The 22,384-nt window shown below is 33.3% G+C and overlaps 1 protein-coding gene across 1 annotated transcript in view; it reads left to right on the plus strand.

The window, feature by feature from the left end:
- Positions 1-10,350: 10,350 nt before the first annotated feature.
- Positions 10,351-22,384, plus strand: part of LOC129225046 (gonadotropin-releasing hormone receptor-like) — a 59,820-nt gene continuing 47,786 nt past the window's right edge. The window contains exon 1 of the mRNA XM_054859592.1: positions 10,351-10,947. Within this exon, the coding sequence (XP_054715567.1) occupies positions 10,351-10,947 (597 nt within the window). The remainder of the gene's footprint in view (positions 10,948-22,384) is intronic.

Raw genomic sequence — 22,384 nt, forward strand, 5'->3', positions numbered from 1 at the left:
TTTTCATTGTTTTTGGCAACAGTTAAAAAACAACTACGTCACTTCCGTCACACAAAAAGCTTGCGAATCAGAATTTCAAAGCCCTCGCATTAAAAGCTTCTCTTCAAAATCAGCTAGAAATGAATTGGTTTAATGTGCTATCCGCACATCACACTGTGCTACTGTAAAATAGAAGTGAGCAGCTTAGACTTTTATCAAAACACTTTCAAACTTAAAAGTACATGATAAATATATCTTCAACACCCAGAACCTTTAAGCTCACCTTGTTATGTCCAAACGAGCTGATGTGTGCATCACATGACTTCCTTTTACACCAATTTAATGTTACTTCCCCATTATTGCAATTTTAATGTGATTCAATAGTTAATTCTCTAAATATCACCATCAGTGGCCAAATTGAAATCAGATTTTAAAAAAATCGCCAAATTTATCGCCAAGTTGGCGACAAACTAGGCGACCGAAAGACTGGCGATGTATCTCCAAGTGTCCGCCAAATTATAACACCACTTGAGTTTGTATCGAAATTAACAATGATTTCCCCCCAAAAAGGTGCAAAAGACCCCTTTAGAAACACCCGAATGCAACTAAAAGGAGAGGTGCACAACTAGACCCCACTAGGAGTCTACGTACCAAATTTCAACTTTCTAGGACATACTGTTCTTGCGTTATGCGACATACATACGCACATAGGCACAAACGCAAATACGTACAGACGTCACGAGAAAACTCGTTGTAATTAACTCGGGAAACGTCAAAATGGATATTTCAGGCGTCTATACGTTCTTAGGTATATATGCACGTGTGGTTGCGTCGAAAAAAAAAAAAACTCAACATTCATTCGGGGGTGAGCAAAATAGAAATTAAGGTCGATTTTTGAGTGAAATTTTTTTTGCGTATACAATGCTTCCTTTTTGTAAAAGGAAGTAAAAAGAATAGATTTAAATAGAAATCCACCAAAGAATTTCTATGGACAACGTTTTTTCAAACGAAAGTTATAGAATTGCATAGCGATTTGAGAATCGGGGGATTTGTATTGAAGCAAAGGAATTGGTTCATGCATATATATATATATATATATATATATATATATATATATATATATATATATATATATATATATATATATATATATATATATATATTTACGAATCCTTGAAATTGGGGAAAGAAACCAAGGATAAAAAGGAATTTAAGTGTTTACCATTTTCGTGACGTTTGTTTAAAATATGTATTTTTGCCGAAATGGAATTTCAAATATCTAAGTCATGAAAAAGGAAAATGAGTCTTAAGTATTTCAAAAGTAGGTGGAATTCTTTGGAACAAAAAATGTGTAAGAACAAACATAAAACACAAAGGAGCATGAAATTATTTTCTTTTCCTAGATTTTGTCAGCAAAGGTAATATTGAAAGCTTATACGTATTTGTCGATATCAAACCGATTAAAATGTCGTTATAATTATTTATTGGAAAAGGAAAATAATTTATAATGCTTATCACTATGCATATTTATTTTACATATCATTTGATTAATGCTATGCAAAGTAAGTAAACATTTTGATTTCAAATGGTATTTTATTATATGCAAAGTTGTTCATTTAAGTAAAATAAATGAGGCGTTTATTATTAAAATAACCACAATCTGATATTTAAAATTTTCCAGAAGAGACAAAAGATGTTCATGGATTTTGCTGTTTTTCATAGAAAAACTTTTTTTTTTTTTTTTGACAATAGTTTTCGAATTGATTGAACAGGATGCGTTTCAACTCATATTATGATAGTATCCACTATGAAGTATCAAATTTTGGAGTGAAAACATTAAAATTTGTTTTAAATTGAACTGGTTTTTACAATAAACGCCTGAAATAGTCGCTTCAGGGGTTTCAAAGTATTTCCGATTTGCGGCAGAAGTAGAATTTTTTGATGAATGAAGGTAGAAATTTAAAGAGGGATTTTGAACTTAAAGGGCTGTAATACGTTTTCTGGTCCCTTTTTAAGACAAACGCTGGCTTTAACCTTTTCAACAAAAGGCTTCATTTCTGCCGAATTTGAACCCCAATATGATCTTTTGTGACATCATTTGAAAGCTAGTGGACTAGTGTTTGGTAGACTAGGCCGATAATAGCTCAAACGATTGTTTTTGAAAATGCAGCTCAGATTTCGGAGCCAATTCGACTTTGAATACTTTGAATGCTTCAAAGCTTGTAAACTCGCTAAAAAATATAACTATAGTCATGACAAAAAGTCATTTTACAGGACTTTGTTGGGTCTTTTCAAATATGGAGGGGAATGTTGTTCAAAGTGAAATGGTGAAATATTTACCCTGCTTTTAGAGCCATCTATCTAGTAATATTTTAAGTATGTAGTAACACATGTAGTATATTCTAGTTAAGAAAAAATTACCTCTGAAAATCAAAGAATATGATAGAACAAGCAATTTTCAAAACTTGATAGTCACGTTGTAATATTTTGTTGTAAGTAAAAAATTATTTTTGTAATTATAAAATGATAAAGTTCTTGTTATCAACATTTTAAATTTTAATTGATGCTTACCAATGTTCAGTGCAGTATTTATTTGTTTACTATTGAGCTTATTTGTATCGTTAATGCTTTGTACAACTAGACAAGCCCCCCAAATGCGGGGCAAAGTGGATGGGACAATATGAAATAATTCATTTTATTTACTTATTCAGGCTTTCAACAAATAACTTGCGCATTAATTTTTCAAATACATAGTTCATTTACATTTTCATTTTTATACTTCCCGTATTTATTCATTCATTTACTTATTTTCGTTTATTCTTTCATTTCCTTTTCATTTATTCATAGCTTATTTAAATATACTCATTTATTTGATCAAAAATATTTTAAATGATCAAATAAAAAATATTTCATTAGAAAAATATTTTATTTTTCACTTTGCCCCATGAGAAAAAAAGTAAAAAAAATCTATCTTTTTTGAAGGTACAAACTTACTGTGAAAAATAAAAAATAATATTTCAATGCAAGTTTTAGTTTAAAATGTATTGTTCTTTCTTTGTGCACCGTAATTTTCAGAACAAATTTCCAATTTGTTCATTTTGAAAAAAAGAAAAAAAAAGGAAATTGTCTTTTAGCTATTTCACTTTGCCCCGCATTCCCCTACTTATTTTGTGTGTAGATTTTCCAGAAATTTCAGAAATCGATCTTTTTCTCAGATATTTGCTTTTTGGGTCATTTTTCTTCTATCTACCGTAACTCGGTTACGGTTACGATTTGCACAGGATAATGGTTGGTTCTATGCTCCACTTGGGCTCTTCTAACACTCCCTTTCGTTTGGCAGATTAGGTCAAATGAATCCCGTATATATAGGGTAGACCCGGGGCGCATTTACGTGGATCTGTTTAATGAATTTTCTAAATTTTATGTTTTAACCATAGACTAATAATAAGAGTAGACCGAGCTATGGCAACCCTTTTGCTGCTCATAAACCAAACCATGTGACTGGTGGGTATCCTAGCAACAGCGGGCGTTAATCCTAGCAGACGATCAACGCCAGCGCGAAATAAAATAAATAGAATTGATGGAACACGGAAGAATGATCTTTTATGGAGTCCGATTTGTAAATTTCTTATTCTAAGTTGTAAATATTTTGTTAATATAGTGAGTTTTTCATTTAGATAGTATTGTGCATTTTCTTTAGTAATTTCAATAACTCTCTAAGCAATTAAAGATGCAAGCGACCAAGAAAAATCAGCAAACGGTAAGATTTTTACCTACAGTTTCAATTTAAGATACCGATTAGCACATTTTTGCGTTAGCGCAAAACGTTTACGCCATTTCGTTCACGCCAACGCTGACAGCTCCCAATGAAATAAAAGTTACCGAAAACTGATCAAAAACTATTACTAATGTCAAAATAATGCATAACTAAAAGAAAAACAGTTCAATCTCTGCACCTGAAAGTTTTTTTTAATGAAAACACATTGTCTTAAAATACATGTCGAGTGCCAAACTATAGATAATGCTGCCATCTAGCAACCATGCTGCCAAAGTCTTCGCCAAGCCCTTCCACTAGTCACATGATACATCTATGAACCAATTTTCTTCATCAGCAAGAATGAGAAAGCTCGGTCTACTCTTATTATTAGTCTATGGTTTTAACTTAAGAAATTCTAGACAATGCGGTTTTATAAAGCAGTTAATGGAGTCACAACTGGTACATTCAGTTGTTGCTCAGTTTGTGTTTTTAACCGTTTAAAAATATTTTCGAGTCCAAGTCGGTTGCGTAAACTTGCCCCGGACACGGCGCACGTTTACGCATATTTATTTTGACACCTAACGTGGTTCTGTTAGTGTTTTGAACTGAATGTCTTACCATCGTAAAAATAAAGCAAATTTATTACAAACTGAATAGTGTATAAAGTAAAAGCTGAACGGGCATGAAGACAGCACTACATGATTGTAAGCTATAAGGTACGAATTCGTAACTCAATTAAAAATTGAATGGTAATCTAAAAACTTAATAGCTTGAAAATACTAATAGTCCAGTCAATGAGTGCTCAAAATAGGGGTGTAGCGTGCATGGAATATGCAATAATTTTTGACTTCAGAATATTGTTAGGGATATTTAGTAAGTAAACATACTAAAAGTCCCCGAACTTGGGGAGTGAGCTAAAGGTGGGAGGGAAGGGGGAATTCCATCTAAATAAACTTCCTATAAAACTCTTTCTACACATATTTGTTAAATTTCCAATAATTTTCTGTGTATATGTTGAGAAATGGATGATTTTCGGAAAAATTCTCTCTTTTTGTCAAGCATTTGCTTCTAGTGCCTCCCAGGATCAGTATTCATGAACATTGTCCATGACAAAGTTGTAGAACTTTAAATTTAATTCAGTTTTATATGTTACTTTGTTATATTTGATTCAACCAATCAAAAGTTACAGAATTTCAAACACGTACTTTCATGGCAAAACATGGAACACTTGCCATTCACAAATTTCAAACTGACTCGAAAGGATCGCGCACTTCCTCTTTCCTCAATGAATTGTATTATCCTGATGAACAGTAAAGAAGTATTTGTGAATTACTACAACAACAAATGATGTTTAAGAAGGGGGGGGGGGGGTCGTGAAATTGTGACAAGGGGGAAGAAAAGAATAAGACATCTGACATCAAGCATTTTTTAATACGAATACGTTTATAAAAATTAGTTTATGAAAAGTACTTTGTGACAAATGCGGAGGGGGTCAAAAATGTTGAAAAAAGTGTAACATCCTTTTTGGACAGCCCCTTACCAAGAAATCGGACGAAGATTTGCAGAACTACATATATGCAGTATGAATTAAATCCATACCCATGGCATTATTTAACGAAAGTGAACTGAGATATTGCAGAAAGCCAGCATTTTCTCAGTAAAAAATTTGTTAGAAGTAATTAATAAGTAAGCATACTGAAAGTCCTCGACCCTAGGGGGAGCGGAGGGGAGTTAAAAGTGGGAATAGGGAGCCAAATTTTGTTGTTTTCGATTATATCTCGGGAACGGCAGGAAAATGTGTTCCGAATAAAAATGAAAGTTAACTAAATTTGTTGTGAAATTGTTTTTATACATATATGTCACATTTCTAGTGGATTTTTAGGTATGGGGGCGTTCTTGAAAACCAATACTTTTAGAAAAAAAATTATCTCGTTCTTTTTGTCTCAGAGTGTCTGTGCAAAGCAAGCGCTCAAGAGATCTTGTGCTGCAATCATCATGTGGCAAGGACCCTGACGGTTTTCTGTGTCTTGAAAATCCACCGGCTGAACACTTGAACTGCAAATTCAAACCTGATACCAAAGAAATACGAAGCCCATGCCCAATCGCTGTGACACCCAGCTGACAAGCAATCAAAAACTATGAAGTTCTAGCATGTACACAATTTCGTTATTCTTATTGAAATGAATATGTGACTCTATATAGCATAATAATGAAAATTTTAAAAAAGGAAATAAGGTAAATGTAGCTGACCGGTAGCACCTTTTTCTAATTATAGTTTTTATTACATTATTACTAATCATATTTTGAAAGTGTTTACATTGAATATGGACTGGCATTAATTAGAAAATGAAAATATCATCTTTAAGGAGACATCTTGGTTTTATTCTGAGGATGAAGGGTCATGTCACCAACGGTGGAAAAGTTGTTCTAAAAAATCGGTAATATATTGATGTCATCGTCGTCCCCTTCGTCCTGGATAAATATTTTGATTCTGTTGTTGCAACTGCCTCTGTAAATGCAAGCTTGCGACAGAGTAGTTTAACGATGATTTTCCACAAGTGGCCTTCCGTTCACTTGTAGAAAAGCAATCGGTCAAAATCATCTCCAAGATTCCGTCAGGAGCAACATCCGATTCCGAGAGTTTCGGCACTTGGTCATTCCTCCTTTCATAAACTCCCAATACGGTACTTCACCATTAAGTTACTAGCTACAGGTGTACCTGGTGGTACGGCAGAGTTAGAGATCAGTATTGATGTTTGCAGCTACTTTGATAAATGATCTGTAACAAAACCAGTTGAGGGACTTTTCTGTGCCTAGCGCATCATACCACGAGAGATGCATATGACCTTAGCAGCCTTAATGGATTCAGGGGAGGAATTTCTGATAAGTACCTTAGATACATGTTGTATAATTTTAGATTTCTGGTACATTTTGACAGCAGAATATTGTAATCAGTTAAGGATTTGCCTATCAAGAGAACAACCAGGAGGACTTCCTCTCAAATGGTAGTTACCGAAGAGCTTTGCCATCTGATGATAGCCGTCTTCGCAATATCAACGTCAACATAAAGCTCGAAGCGTATTTGTCTCGTTTTTCAACAGCTTCATCATTAGCGGAATTTTCAACTGACTGTTATCATGAAAGTTGGGCAGAAACCTTCTTGTATCTTGTCTGACCGTCGTTTCAATTTTCTAACTGACATTGAGGTCCATATGGTTTATACAGTAGTCTCTTTTTGCCTAACAGTGTTGATGACTAGGTATCCTCAGTAACAACAAATTCAAATTAAATTAAATATATGTTGTTATTAGTTTCCTTAAACAGTATGTATAGTACTGATTTTCTGCACGTCATCAGTCCACCAATTCATACTGCATGTACGTAATTTTGCAAATCTTCGTCTGATTTCTTGGTAAGGGGCTGTCCAAAAAGGATGCTACACTTTTTTTCAACTTTTTTGACCCCCTCCCCATTTGTTACAAAGTACTTTTCATAAACCAATTTTCATAAACATATTCGCATTAAAAAATGCTTGACCCCCCCCCCCCCACTTTAAACATCATTTGTGTTGTAGTAATCCACAAATACTTCTTTATTGTTCATCGGGATAGTCGAATTCATTGAGGAAAGAGGAAGTGCGCGATCCTTTCGAGTCAGTTTAAAATTTGTGAATGGCAAGTGTACCATGTTTGGCTATGAAAGTGCGTGTTTGAAATTCTGTAATTTTTGATTGGTTGAATCAAATATAACAAAGTAACATATAAAATTGAAGGAAATTTAAAGCTCTACAACTTTGCCATTGACAATTTTCAAGAATACTGACCCTGGGAGGCAAGAAGAGCAAATGTTTGACAAAAAGAGAGAATTTTTCCGAAACTCATCGAATTTTCATAGCATACATCCAGAAAATTATTAGAAGTTTGACAAATATGTGTAGAAGGAGTTTCAAAGGAAGTTTATTTAGCTTGAATTTTTATTTTAAACGTATTTTTTCCATCGTTTCCGACATTTTCTCGAAAAACCCAAAATTTCCTTCCTTCTCCCTCCCACCTTTAGCTCACCCCCTAGGGGCGGACTAAAGGTGAATTTTGCATCGCTTTTTTTTTAAATTCGAAGGAAGTAAATTCTATGAGTGTTTTTTGCGTGCTTTCGAATGGTGCCAAATTAAAACCGATCGGATAATTATTTCGGGTAGAAAGAGCCATTTTATGGTCCTAAAATTGAAATTCGAACGGTTCGGTTCTTTTTTGGCTTTCGAAAACCTCCCTACGTTCCTTCTCGGGGGCTCAAGCACCTCCCTGCCAAATGTGTTTGAGATCCGACGTAAACTGTGGATCTGTATAGGGAACATACACACACACATATAAATATATTCTTTCTTTTGTTTATATAGATATCGCTGCATTATATCCAAAAATGTAATCTTAAAGAGACATCTCTGATATTTTTGCCGTTCCATTTTACGTAAGTTTATCCTTTTAAATAAAAAAATATTTTGATTTTATATTGAAAATGAAAATCAAGGGACGAGCTGATAAAATTTAAAACATTCACTTGACTTTCCCCTCATAATTCGTTTTGATTAAATCTAGCTCATATAACTTAATAATAACACAATTTCATATCCTTTACGCTAGACAGAGTTCAAGAGGCGAAAATTAAATGAACGTTCGATAGAGCAGTGCTGATTGCGAAATACTTCTGGCGTCTTTTACGATTTTGGTTTTCTTCAAAATGCACTCTAATATTTGTCTTTAAAAAGTTTTCAATAAATCAGATATCTGTCAGAGGGCGCTGCTCACAATAAACGATTTGATTTCCCAAGCGCGGAACAATTTATTTGCAGTATGAGAATGAAGTTCGAAGCTTCAGCAACGATCGTGAGATGTTCACGTTCGAAATTTATGGTGTTTTAAGTGGTGTCTGGCGAAGCCGCTTGGATTATATGTTGCGAAACGCATTTGAAAATATTATGGAATTATTTATTGTCACGTTCGAGCAGCACAGAAAATTAATGGATTTCAGTAAGGACTAAAAGTGTTTCTGAAGTTTAAATTGCCATGAGTATAAACAAATTGATCGATGCTAAAGTTTTCTAAAGCATTTTGAAAACTTTGGTGACGTTCCTTTTTTTTTTTCTTTCTTTATGCTATTCTTCTTTTTCTTTTTTTAATTTTCAACTTTAGGCCAGAAAATAAATTTGTTTTAATTTATAATTTTGACAAGAATGAAGTATTTAAGGAGTTAGGGTATTAGATAAAAAGAAATTTTAAAATACATTTAGTTTTGCTTAAAAGTCAGGTTTTGTTTATGAATTAAAGATTTAAGAATCAAAATTAAAATGACTTATCAAATGTGTGAAGGATTTGGACAATTTAAAACTATAAATGATTAACTAAATAAACAGATTTAAGCTTTAATATAAGAGAATAAAAGGAGTTAAAATAAATGATCTAATACATAAGTAAAATAAGATAAGTAAAGACATAAATAAAAAAACAAACTAATGAACGTAATCTTTTTTTTTTTTTTTTTTGCTATGAACTTCCTTTTACGTTGAAAATTTATCAAATATGTCTTTAAAGATGTCAACGAAAGCTTGGTTTACCAGAACATCGCAATGAAAATCTAAACGTATGTTACCACAACAAATAAAATGTTAAGCAAATTTTAAAGACTGTTAAATAAATGTAAAATACATAATAGAGAGTATCATGTTTCTTTTGCAGAGTTGATTTTGTTTTCTTTACGATTATCGCTAAACGCTTAATGGAAGAAATTAAAACGCTTTGATCTTTAATTTCAGATTGAATGCTAGTTCAATATTTAACATTTAATGAAAGTGATTGAAATTGTGTAAAAACTTAAGTTAACTGAAGTCCATTTTCATTTAAAATGAAATAATTTCTACTTTAATACACGATTAAAAATTTACTTTTGTAACATTTTACGGTTTTAGTTCAACATTTTGAGGAATAAGAAAGAAATACATGTAATCATTTAGATATTACTTTGAAAAATACATACTAATGTATCTCAAAAAGGAATATGTATATGTGTGACAAAAGACTATGAGATAAATTGAGTTTCTTTAATCTGAGGTTAAATTTTGAGGTGCTGTTACAAAAAAAAAAAAAAAAAAAAAAAGATATATACTGAAATTTTTTTTAAAATGGAGTCGACTCATTAAGTTTTTCCGCGAAGAGTATGAAGTTTTTCAGCATAATTTGCGATGAAGTTCAATACAGAATTTGAGAATTTAATGATGGATATCATTGTTAGCAATGCAACAGAATATTGTACTCTTTCAGACTACACTACAACAAACTTTAATAAGAAATGTACTGTGAAAAATTACTCTGCTTGTTAAACATTTTGTGCTTCTGAGCTTAAACAGAAAGTTTTTGAAACCCACTTTGTGATGGACGTCAATACAAAGTTCGAGAACTTTACGTTGGACATCATTGTTACAAATGTAACAGAATGCTGTGTTATCTGTCTCTCAGACTACTCTATAACAAACTTTACTAAGAAATGTACTGTGGAAAATTGCACTGCTAGTTAAACGTTTTCTGTTTCCGAGTTTGAATAGAAAGTTTTTAACCCACTTTGTGATGGACGTCGATACAGAGTTCGAGAACTTCACTTTGGACATCATTGTTACCAATGTAACAGAATGTTCTATCCTTTTTCCTGCCGAAAACTGTACAACAAACTTTACCAAGAGATGTACTGCGGAAAATGTTACTGAAAACTCAATATTTTGCACTTCAGAGCTTGAACATGCGCCAAAATTTATCAGAAACACTTTGATACGTGTTGTCGTTTTATCCGTCATAGCACTTTTTGCTATGGTTGGGAACATCGCGACTCTCACGTCGATAAAGAGGAAACTTGCAAAGCGAAAATCGTCACTATATTGGCTTATGGGAAACTTGGCCGTCGTGGACATAATGGTGACAATCTTTTGCATTGTGGCCGAAGCGATTTGGACGTATACTGTTGAGTGGAAGGCGGGAAACTTTGCTTGCAAATTCATGAAGTTCTTCCAAATGTTCACCCTGTACTTATCCACTTTCATCCTGGTCATCATTGGATTCGATCGATATTCGGCTGTTAAGTTTCCCATCCATAAAGTCGACTCAGTTCGAAGAAGCAAGAAGTATGTTCTAATTGTTTGGATACTGAGTGCCTTGTTCAGCATTCCACAGGTAAGACTTTTTGATTTTGAAAATAATTCGTGAGGAAATGTCAAAATTCAGTTGCAATTACAGCGTTTGGATAAAGATTGAAAAATCTTTGAATAAATCTGTAAATGCAATCTTAGCATAGCAGTCAAATCAGGTCTTTCATATCAAAAGTAGTCTATCTTTATCAAAATCAACTATTTAAAAGTTAAAAGCACCGAAGCTTTGGGCATGTGCGCAAATGGACCTCTTTCATCCTTACAACCAGGGTCTTTCATTTCAAATCAATTGAAACCTGCTTTACAGAAAGGCCTAGGAAAATGTAGGCTGACTGCACTGGTTAATATTCAGGAAACTTTCATGGCAAATATTACTGTAAAATGGAGTGTTTACAGTACGGAAAAAAATTACAGGAAATTGTAACGAAAAAAAAAACGATTCTCCAATTGATGCACCACATGATTTACAGTTCAAAGCAAATAACGCTGAATTTCCCCTTACTCTGTGTCGCCCGACTGCTATGGTGGTCATCAAAGCCATCTGCCAATGCGAAGGCACCGAGTTTGAACCTGCGGTGCGCATTTTGCGTTTTTTTCTCTCGTTTATTCTACCGTAAAATTTTACAGTAAAATAGGATTTTCGGTAAAAGTTACTGGCAACATGGATGCCAGTAACTTTTACCGTAAAATTTCAGGGTTTTTTTTAACAGTGTGTATTAATGACAATTTCAAAGCAGTAACAGTGATTAACTGGCAAACAATGGCTAATAGGAGAGAAAAATGGGAGGAGATTCTGAGGATCGTCTTTGCTCAAATAGGCCAGTCCGAGTCAAGGTTAGTCATTTCATGTACGAAGTAATCCATCTAGGTCACTTCAGGTCCTTAGTAGGTCAGATTTTGGGTTAAAAATGTAAATTATATGCATGGTTTACTAGTTTACTGTCAAAAAATAGATTTATCAGAAAAATGTATTCCTAGTTTGATTGGGTTAACTCTCCAAAGTGCAAGGTTCTGAATAGATTTGTTCTTCAACCATATTGTTTCTAAGAAGAGCTACTGAATATTAACTGAGTTTTATAACAATTGTAATGCTCACTGCATATTTTCTAGAGCAAGACAACATTAAAATAGAAATTTAAACTTAAAACTACCTTTTACGATAGGGGTGAATTAATTTTGACAGGACATGGTTGAAATTATTTATTTCGAACTTCCAAATTAAAGCTATTATTGCTAAATGTTTCAATGCGACAATACTATGCATTTTGCAGATCGAAAGTTTTATTTCTTGGACTTTTTTTTTTCAATACATTTCATCATTTTCAACCGTAGCTTCTCTTCACGCAGTCCGTCGTGGTATGTTAATCTGCTGCCCTTTCATTCCCTGGAGTAAATGCTAACTCGGACCCTCTTGACCCTCTAGTAACATCATGCATTAGTCTAGAGACTCGAGAAAGGGCCGCAGGCATTCATTAACATCAATGTGCATTCAGCGTTTATCTAAAATTTATCTTAAAATTTATTCATTCCGATAGTTAACGGGGGGGCAAAAAGCTCTCATCGAAGTAGAAAGATTTGTTTTTACTAGCGATGCCCCAGTAAGCAAATTGGTCTATTTTATCGGATGTTGATAATCTGCCGATTAATCGGCAGAACCGATGAATGATCATCATGATTATTAGCACTACCAATTTCTTCGTCATCTTTTTTCCCTTGCAATTTTTACTTTCGAAATAGTTCATAGTTTATTCCTGAGAGACAATTTAATTTTCTCCATTTTCCAAATGTTTCCCACATAAAAGCAAAATTTCATCCAATTTCTTTAAGTCAATTTTCATATTATCCCTGAATAAATTTTATTATGTTAACCAGTCATGAAGATTTAAAGGGACATTTATTAGGGGGTTGTCTGTGGCCAGCAAGCTAATTTAAGGGCACTTTAAATTTGATATTTTTAATTATTAGTAGCCATTTAATCTATAATTTTTATTCTTCATAAAAAATATAAGGTTGTCTTAAAGCACTTTGCTAAAGGAGAAAAGTATTAGCAAATGAAACATGTTGCGACGTTGTATACATGTGTACAATTATTCAAAATAGAAATAAAAATAAAAGCAATATTACTTCAACCATCAAAAAATTATAATAAAGTTTGGGCAGATACTTTTTTAAAATCAAATAACGTTTAATAAATGATTAGTTTCTGTTGAATCAAAAATTAATAATACAAGGAGCAAAATTGTTAATTTTTGACTGTAAAAAGTATGATGTAATCATATGTATGGTTAGAAGGAACAAAACTAAAAAAAAAAAATTTGAAGTCTGAAATTTTAAATTCAAATTATGTTTTTCGCAATCACGAGCTGCGACAGGACCCTGCTCATTGGTTACTACCCTACTCACTTGTTTCTAGACACGGCTCCTGTCCCTCCAAGCCTACCTCTCCTCTTGTACGGAGACGTGTGTATTAGTTGTGTGTAGGCTTTTGTGTGTGTGTAGATCTGTGTGTATGCACGTTGGCGTGTGTGTATGTGTGTAAAGGCGCATGTGTGTGAGTGCGTATGTGTATGAGCGTGCGTGTGTAGGACACGAACGCCACCGACCAGAAGCGGCTACCGGAGGACGGAGTCACACCAGCAGGGGACGGTGGGAGTTGAAAAAGGCACGGACACCAAAGACGGCCAAATGAGAACAATAAGCAATCGTGATTGCTCAAAAAAAGAAGAAGACGAAATGTTGTGTTATCAAAAGCTGGGTTGAGGGTACCTTAATATAACCGTAGGAAATGATACATTAATATTTCATACAGTTTTACGCACTTTGGAAACATTTTGCTTTGTTTTTAATCTGTACAATTTCATGTTGCGTGTTATAGTAATGTTTGCTGAAAATTACATGTATTTATTATTAACAAATGCATTCATCATAGTTGTTGTAGTCTTGTTGAAAGTATGGTTAAAAAAAATCATTTTGAAAAATATATTTTCCGCTGAATAATGAGCAAAATTTGGCCAATTATAAATAATGGGCAAAGAGGCCGAAAATGGCTAATTATCGGTACTGCCGATTAATCGGCGCACCTCTAGTTTTCACTAAAGGTACAAAATAACTCTGATAGAGAACATCTTTTTCGTCAACTGCAGTTCATTGTCTGTACTTTTGTAGCCGTTCATGTCTAACCTTCTTTTTGAAGTTTCAATACTAGAGGAGATATTTAATAGAGATTAACATATAGGAAAGCTCATCAATGACTAACATGAAGCAGATTTTTGTCCGAATGCCTCGTGACATTTCATATCATGCCGACAAATTTAGACAGAATTATAATGCTATTTATGCTGCTGTTTTGGCCAGAAATGTTTTGGACATCTTGCGACTAACGACTGTCATTAAACAATCCCGCCACTGAGAGTACAAAAATCTGTCACGTGACAGGTCATGGTGAAGTTTTCTCGCGATTCCAGGTGTTAATAATCCTACTGGTACCCCCCCCCCTTTTTTTTTTGAGTTTCTACAGACTGAAGATGAGCATTACAAAGTTCGGAAAAAAGCTTCATTCTGACGTCTTTTATATCTATAAGGTCCCATTGTTTGCATTGAAAAAGCAGTTATTTGCAACCTCGAAACACGTTTTTAGATTTAAAAAAATTGTCCATTTGAAACGATGTGTCATTTAGCTTTACTTTTTTATAGTATAGAGGCATTTGTTTTATTTTAAGTCAAAAGTGGACATTTTTGCGTATTATGGTTCTGAAACAGCAGTCATTCAAAACACAAAATTCCGTAAAAATCCTTTTAAATATAATAAAACTAAAGTGTATTCAAATAGGAAAAAATTTAGAAATACATGATTGAAACTCATCGGAGTATGAAAAATTTCTTAATTTAAAAATAAGTTTTAGTCCAATGTGTTTTATAGCCATAAAGTCAGATCGTTTGCATTGGAAAAGGAGTTATTTGCAACCTCGAAACACGTGTTTACATTTTTTTTTTAAAATTTTATCCATTTAAAACGATGTTTAATTTTCCTTTACCTTATAGTATAGAGGCATTTGTTTTAGTTTTAATCAAAACCTACAATTTGGCGTCTTATGGTTCTGAAACAGCAGTCATTCAAAATATAGAAGTCCGTAAAAATCCTTTTGAATATAATAAAGCTAAAGTGTATTTAAATAGGAAAAATTTAGGAATGCATGATTGAAACTCATCGGAGTTTTAGAAATTTCCTAATTTGAAAATAAGTTTTAGTCGAATAAAAACTATTTATCCTGTTTCATGCTGTAGTTTTAATGTATTACATAGTTTACATTTACTTTCAATTGTAAATAAGAAAATTAGCAAATTAATCTTCACTAAGCTTTTGTCCCACAGTCTAATATAACTTTTAACCACTTGATTTTCGTTTTTCGGAACAAAACTCTGCTTTTCCGTTAAACTCCAAGCAATTGAACAGATTTAAACGTACTCTTTTAGAGCGAGGAAAAGAAAGAAATCCTAATTCGAGACTACAAAAGCATAGCTGTGATAATTTGCTCTGAAAGTGTTAGGAGGCAAACATAATTACAACTTGACAGGTGGGAAAGAAAAAAAGATGCTGTGTTGGAACAATTTCCTTCCGTTTCCTAAAAGGCAACGGAAGTTTACTTTTGCTAAGAAAGGATAACAGTTGACGACGGCATTCGATAATAAATGCAGCTAAGTGGTTGTATTTGAAGTAAAATTATTGTTAGATGATTAAAAGCTAAAGATTATCGCGATTAATTCTTGCTTTTATTACTTATTTTTTCCTTTTCATTTTAAAGAAAAAGCGGCTCAAAATAAGCGACTTTTCGCCAGGAATGGGGTTGTTTCCAAAATTTTAAAAGTATTTTTTTCTGAAAAAGCATGCTTAAAAACATAGGATCTGACCATTTTTTTAAATAATTTGTTTAAGTTTAATATTTTTAAAAAATTACTTAAATCGGTGCGCTTTCATTGTTTACGCTTCTGCCGTGTGAAATCACAAATGATGATATGCTATTCAGTGCTGCCATTCACAGAACAAAATATTTAATTCGCATCTTTACTCACGTGTATTGGCAACGATAGGGTTGATAGCAAGCGTAGAGCACAATTTTAATTCCCTTCTTGATTATCATAACGTGGAAATGCGGTGGAAAGATGCGGCTAAGAGCATCATTTGTGACGTCATCAAGACCACGTCTTGTTTGAAAAATTTTGACACTTTGAAGCATTAATTAAAAAATAACTGTTGGGAAAATAAAAGTATTTTCTGGGTCCATGTTATTTTTTTGCTTATTCTATCAATTTCACCGACTTATTACTTTTGAATGAAGGAAACAATCCCATTGGGTTGTTTTCCCGTTTTTTTTCTGAAAGAGCATAGTCGAAAGCATGGGGTGAGTTCCTTTTTATTTATTTATTTTTTTCTTAATTTTGACTTATTTTCCCTCTTAAATAACAGATAAAAAAAATACTGATCATTTTTCATAATTTATTTAAAAGGTCAAAATACACTTTCTGGGGCAGAACGAACAATTTAAGTGTAATCCTGCAATATTCAATTATTCCAAGAAAATGACACCACAAACGAAGAAAAGTGCAGCTTAAATCATTTCAAACCAAACTTTCCCAGAGAAATATGAAAATAATTTATTTCAGAATTAATTATTTTAGCGTTGAATTGTACCTTAAGATTAAACGTATAATTTAGTGAAATTTCGAAGCCTCTAACTGGTCTAGTTGTTGAGATATAAGCAAAAGCAGGCCTTAGAATTTCCGTGACAAACATACCAAGTACACGAAAAGTGTTTTAAAAAAATCTTAAAAGACGTTTAGTAGTTGTTTTCATTTTCGCTGCTGACGTCACAAGTGAAGAAGTCGCTAGGATTACCAGAACAAAGTTTCAAGATATTGCCAAACTTCACCCAAATGAATATTTCATTTAACCAACAGTAATCGTTCCGCTAATAATTTATCGCAATCAGAAATCACCAAAAGGCGATATCTTGCCAGAAAAGGCAACCACGCTGTCCGATTCAAGATGGCTTTAGTTACTTTTGACGTCATACAATGAAACAATTTGTTTTAGAAATCTGACATTAAAGAACATTTTTTTAAAATTACATGTTGGGAAAATGATAGTCTTTTTTTTTGACTCCATGTTATTATTATTATTATTATTATTTTTTTGCTTATATTCAATCGATTTCAGCAAGCGCCAACAAACTTTTAAATAAATAAATTTTCAAATTATTTAACAAGCTTAAAATCAGTTTGTCAACTGCGAAAAATGAAGTTCAGTTCTACTCATCACACATTCAGAACATGCTTTAATGGTCTCATGTTTATCACTTAGAAAAAAAGGAAAAATCTTGTGTTAGAGAAAAAGAAATAGGTTAAAAGTATACAAAACTTCTGAACAACGTTCCGTTTATGTTTTAAACATAATGCAAGACCAAGAAACGTTAAAAAATACAGCGAAGCATTATAAAGTATTTCTTCCAATTTCGAAAACTACGATCAAAAATGGATCTTGTACGGATTGAAAAATTCTTGCAATTGTTTTTAGTTTATTTCCGGCAGAAATAAATGATGAATATGAAAATAAATGTTTTGCTGAAAATCTTAACAGGAACGAAATTTAATATCCGGTCGTTTGTTCAATCAATAGCTTCCAGTATGTATTGAAATAACCAATTGTCATTGTTAATTCAAACACCGGAGTTTTTGAACTAAGCAAAGACGCAGAGAAAGTATCTCGTGTTATTAAATACCCAACGCCTTTTGCTAACAAGAAGGTCCACCCAGAACTGAACGAGCCTATTTTCTCGTATACCAACGTCAACTTTCTAGTATCTAAGTGTAATCAATATGATTTAAATTGACCAAGACTGCAAACTATTTCAAACATACCTTTTTAACATTTTAAGCTGATTTCTAGAAACAAAATGTGTTTCACTCACCCGATGAAATATGTACATAAAAATTTAATAAACGAACAAATTAAATAGTAGCACCTTTTTGACGATGCAGCTGATATATTTTTTTCCATTAAAAACTCTTTAATCGCTTTCGAAACGAAAAAGAAAAAAAAGAAAAAGAAAAAAATTCATCAAAATAAATCCCTCTTATTAAAAAAAAAAGTCTTTAAAGCTCTTTCTACTATGTAAAAAAAAGCGCCTCAGATTTTATTTTTCCCCCGTTGCAAAAAAAAAAAACGATAGTAATAATCCATATACTTTAGAAAAATAATAAAAAATGATTTAATGCCCACTGAAGTTCGCAACTCCAGAGTTCGAATATGCTACCTTGCGGTGATTTACAAATCTACCAAAAAAGGTTAAACATAGCGTTCCAGGTGTCTCCTTTGGGGTACATCATTGGCATGTTTCGTGAACTGTTATACTTACATGATTCATCATTCGAATCACCATCTGCAACATCAAATATATATGAAAAGTTGTGAGTAAACGTTTTTTATTAATGTTGTTTTAGGTACTAACAGGGGCTCCCCGAACTTCAATTTTCGGGAGGGTGGAAATTGAGGAGTAATTTATCAAAAGTTAACCTATCCACTTTTTAGAAAACTTCATTTTATGAAATTTTCTAAATATTTTCAGATGACCTTAATTGAATCATTTACTCTCAAGAAGTCCAAACTAGTCAAATCCTAGTTTATTTCAGGGCAAAGTTTGACTTTTTTTATCAAAAGGTAACAAATCTCTCCTCTACACTTTTTATATTGAACAAAAGGGGACGTAACGTGAATGAATCTGTAGTACGAATGATTTTCAATTCGAAAGAACACATGTTCAAAATCTTCAAATTTTAATTCACTCGTTTTATGTTCAAGTACTTGAATAAGAGAATATGAGAAGGTGAAATATTAGGGTTTTGGTGAAAAGGGAATTCGCAACATTCAGGTTTTCAGGTTTTCGTTCAAAAGGGCATACATCCAAAATAAAGATGGCGATGTCTCCTCGTTTTTTTTTTTTTTTTTTAAATACATTTTTTACTCTGAGACATTATTTGCTGTGCTTTTGTGCTTAATTCTGTACCCAGAAAAAATTATAAAACTGTTTTGCTTTTACCCTAATTCATTTTTTTCACCTCCTAAATATTTTTGGAAAATGGATATATATATTGATAAATTAGTCTTTAATTCTCAATTTGGCGAAAGGAACTAACTCTATATTTTGCCGAATGATAAAATATGAGGTGCTTCAGGGTGGGGCGAAAAATAAAAAGTTTTTCCGATCAACTAGTAATAGTTGCCAAAAGTTGTCTTTGGTGATAGTTAGCAAAAGTGCAAAATTTGATGAAGATCGGATAATATCTTCAGGGGGCGCTGTGGTCACAAAGTTTTATTATAGATTTTTTCCCGGATTTCATGGTTAATATACGAAAAATAATGCTGTTAACTTATATCATTGCATTTTTTTACTCATACGAGTTATTTATGCACTGAAAGCATATGAAATAACCCATAAAAGTTCTTTTATGTTATTTATTTATATTTCCAGCATCTTAAAAAGAAACAAAAAAGTAAAAAATAGTGACTTTTAGGACAATACTAAGTAAAAACTGATGAATTTTACAAAATGTGACACAAAAATTATGAAAATGCAAATATATTAGACAAATAAAATTAAACAGCACTATTGAAACAATAATAAACAATTTTAAAAATCTAAAAATTTACACTACATACGTGATACAAATTTATGTGTCACAGTTAGAGCTTTTACGAAAATAAGTCTTTTTTACTTTCAAAGAAAGGCAGTTCCTTTCGAGCCTCTAAACGTGCACGAATGAAACCATACCTGGCTTCTATTCCACTTACGGCCAGAGATGCATCCGTCACCAACTTTACGCAGCGCTCCACAGATTGAGTATGACAAGGAAATTTGCACATGTTTTGAAGAAAATGAGGAACATCTCCGGTTTTCACTAAGTCATGTAGCTCGTCCTCAGTTAGTATATTTGTTATAGGAGGTTTTGTTATAAGCACTTATTCACACTGCCAATTGATCAAGTCGACATAGTCGGAAGAAGAAAAGTTAAGCTCAGGGATGGTAAAAGTACGGATATCATTATTGTTCACATAATTAGTGTCTCGTACTCTCAAAATCCGACGAGCAGCTAATAGTCCAGGATCTGACAGCACTTCTGTAGGAAAGTTCGAGTAGGGAGAGTTTCTTTTCAAAAATGTTAAGTAGGTGTCCTAGGAAGTATTTTGGACTCGGGTGGACATCCGCCACCTGGTCACTTCTCCTGCTATGACGTCATCAAAGATGGCGGCCGCTCGCTCTCGTAAATGCTTAGTACTTCGATGGAAAGATTGAGTACGGAGAATTTTGCTTCAAAAATGCTTAGTAGGTGTCCTACAAAGTATTTAGAGCTTATGTGGACATCTGACATTTCGTACATTTTTCAGCTATGACGTCATCAAAGATGGCGGGCCCACGCTTTCGTCCCCATATAAGCCCAAATTTATATTAATACTTAACCAACAAAAATGAAAATTCGACCAGTAAGTTACAATTAGTGTTTTTAAGGCGAATAGCAATGTATTTTTACTGCTGCTATTAATAACTATTTTTTTTATTTTTTTGATGCACTTGATGTTTAAAAGGGGTTGTTACAAGTTGGTTGCAAACGCGTACTATTACACTTACAGAAAGAGCAACAGGTTACTTCATTTGCTCTACCAGTACATTTGGCACAATTTGGCACATTTCAAGCAATTAAATGCTCCAATAAAATCAGTTAGAAATCTCTAAGTTCTTTTCTGGCATCAAATCATGATCTACCACTGCAAAACCAAATTCACAAGGATCTAAGTCAACAGCAACATCGTCAATACAATGTCGTTGTAGGTATGTGTAAAAATATGATCTTAATAAGTGGCCCTTAGCACTTCTGCTAGTAGGCGGCAAGTTATCAGTTTCAATATTTTTCGCACGATGATACAGCCATAACCTAAGTTCATCGAAAGATTTACAGAATGACCCTTTTCGCAGTACTTGCACTAGGTATTCTTCTACAGATTTAAGGCTTTCCTCTGTATAAATCCAGTCAGACGATACGCCAAAACTCTCCAAATACTGTACAGATGCACAATGAAGAGCAGATTTTTATTACCAAATTTACTTGTATAATCTGATCCAGATAGTGCGTGGATGGCAGGAAGCAACGACCATAAGTTTTCACCTATTTTTCGGTGAATATCATTAACAGATAAGAATCGTGTATTATCACCAACTCCAGTACGCACCCCAAAGTTCCTGAACACCAAATCGTTGAAGAGTAAGATAGTGAAACAAAGCTAACACCATTATATCAGTGTCAGCGCTAACAATAATGATTTCAGTGAACCCACACAGGGATGCATGTTTTGAATGAATCAACATTCTGAAGTCAGCTTCCTCTTCTGTCAGACAATTTAATTCTGGGTGATTTATCTGTTTTTCGCTTTTCACAGATGTACAGTTATATCATCCTCTTCATCTCCATGAAAGGCACTAAAAGTGTGGTTGGTATTATGTGGTGTTTAAGTCAAAGAAGCTGTCACTGTATCAGCAATGAACTTTTGCAACATCAGTTTGTTTCTTGATGATCCCCAAAAGCTGCTGAGGTGGACAGGCAATGGAATATCTTCTGAGATTTTGACCACATCTATAACGATGCTGCTACCTTGTCTTTGCACCCTTTCAGACTTTTTAGCAAAAAATTTGCGATTACTGTTAAAAATGTAATCTACTCTTTCACAGTTCTTGCTGATGCTCCCGATGTATGACGAAAAAGCTGAAACAGCTCCACCAAAGGTTTTATTTTCATTTGTCATAACCCTTCGTACAGAGTTCACGACGTTGATTATAAAACAGGTTTTATCGTCAGACTTGAACCAGGTATCATCACTGGTGCTACCATAAGATGTTTCCAGCTCTTTTAACAATGCACTTTTTTGTGATTTTTACTATTAGTCCTTGGTCATTGAACAAAGAACAGTTTTCAGATAGCTCATAACGAAAGAGCTCTTGCATGTCATACGAACGAGCCTGAGCTATTTGTATCATTCGGTGAGATGACATGTTCGATATCTTTTTCTTTTAGTAACTTTCCTTGTAGCACCTATACTTTGCGCTTTGGTGCAATGAAATAGTGGCAACATGGCTTTATGGATGGTGCTTAATATTCTTACTGTTTTGTCCTCGCATCGTGTTTTCCGCAATACACATATACATCTCTTCGCCGGTCTTAAATAATTTTAATATTTTTTCCTTTGTATCCTGGGAAACCAGTGCTTTTGTTAGCAAATTGTGCAATGGATTAGGAAACATATGCATATCAAATGGATTACCTTTGTGTAATATATATTTAAACATTGAGACAACCTTTGCATCTATGTTCTGAGTTTTCTTCTTTGAAAATTCATGGTGAATGACAAAAGCCAGAGT

This window comes from Uloborus diversus, chromosome 6 (genome assembly GCF_026930045.1).
Source record: "Uloborus diversus isolate 005 chromosome 6, Udiv.v.3.1, whole genome shotgun sequence".
Taxonomy (NCBI): Eukaryota; Metazoa; Arthropoda; class Arachnida; order Araneae; family Uloboridae; genus Uloborus; species Uloborus diversus.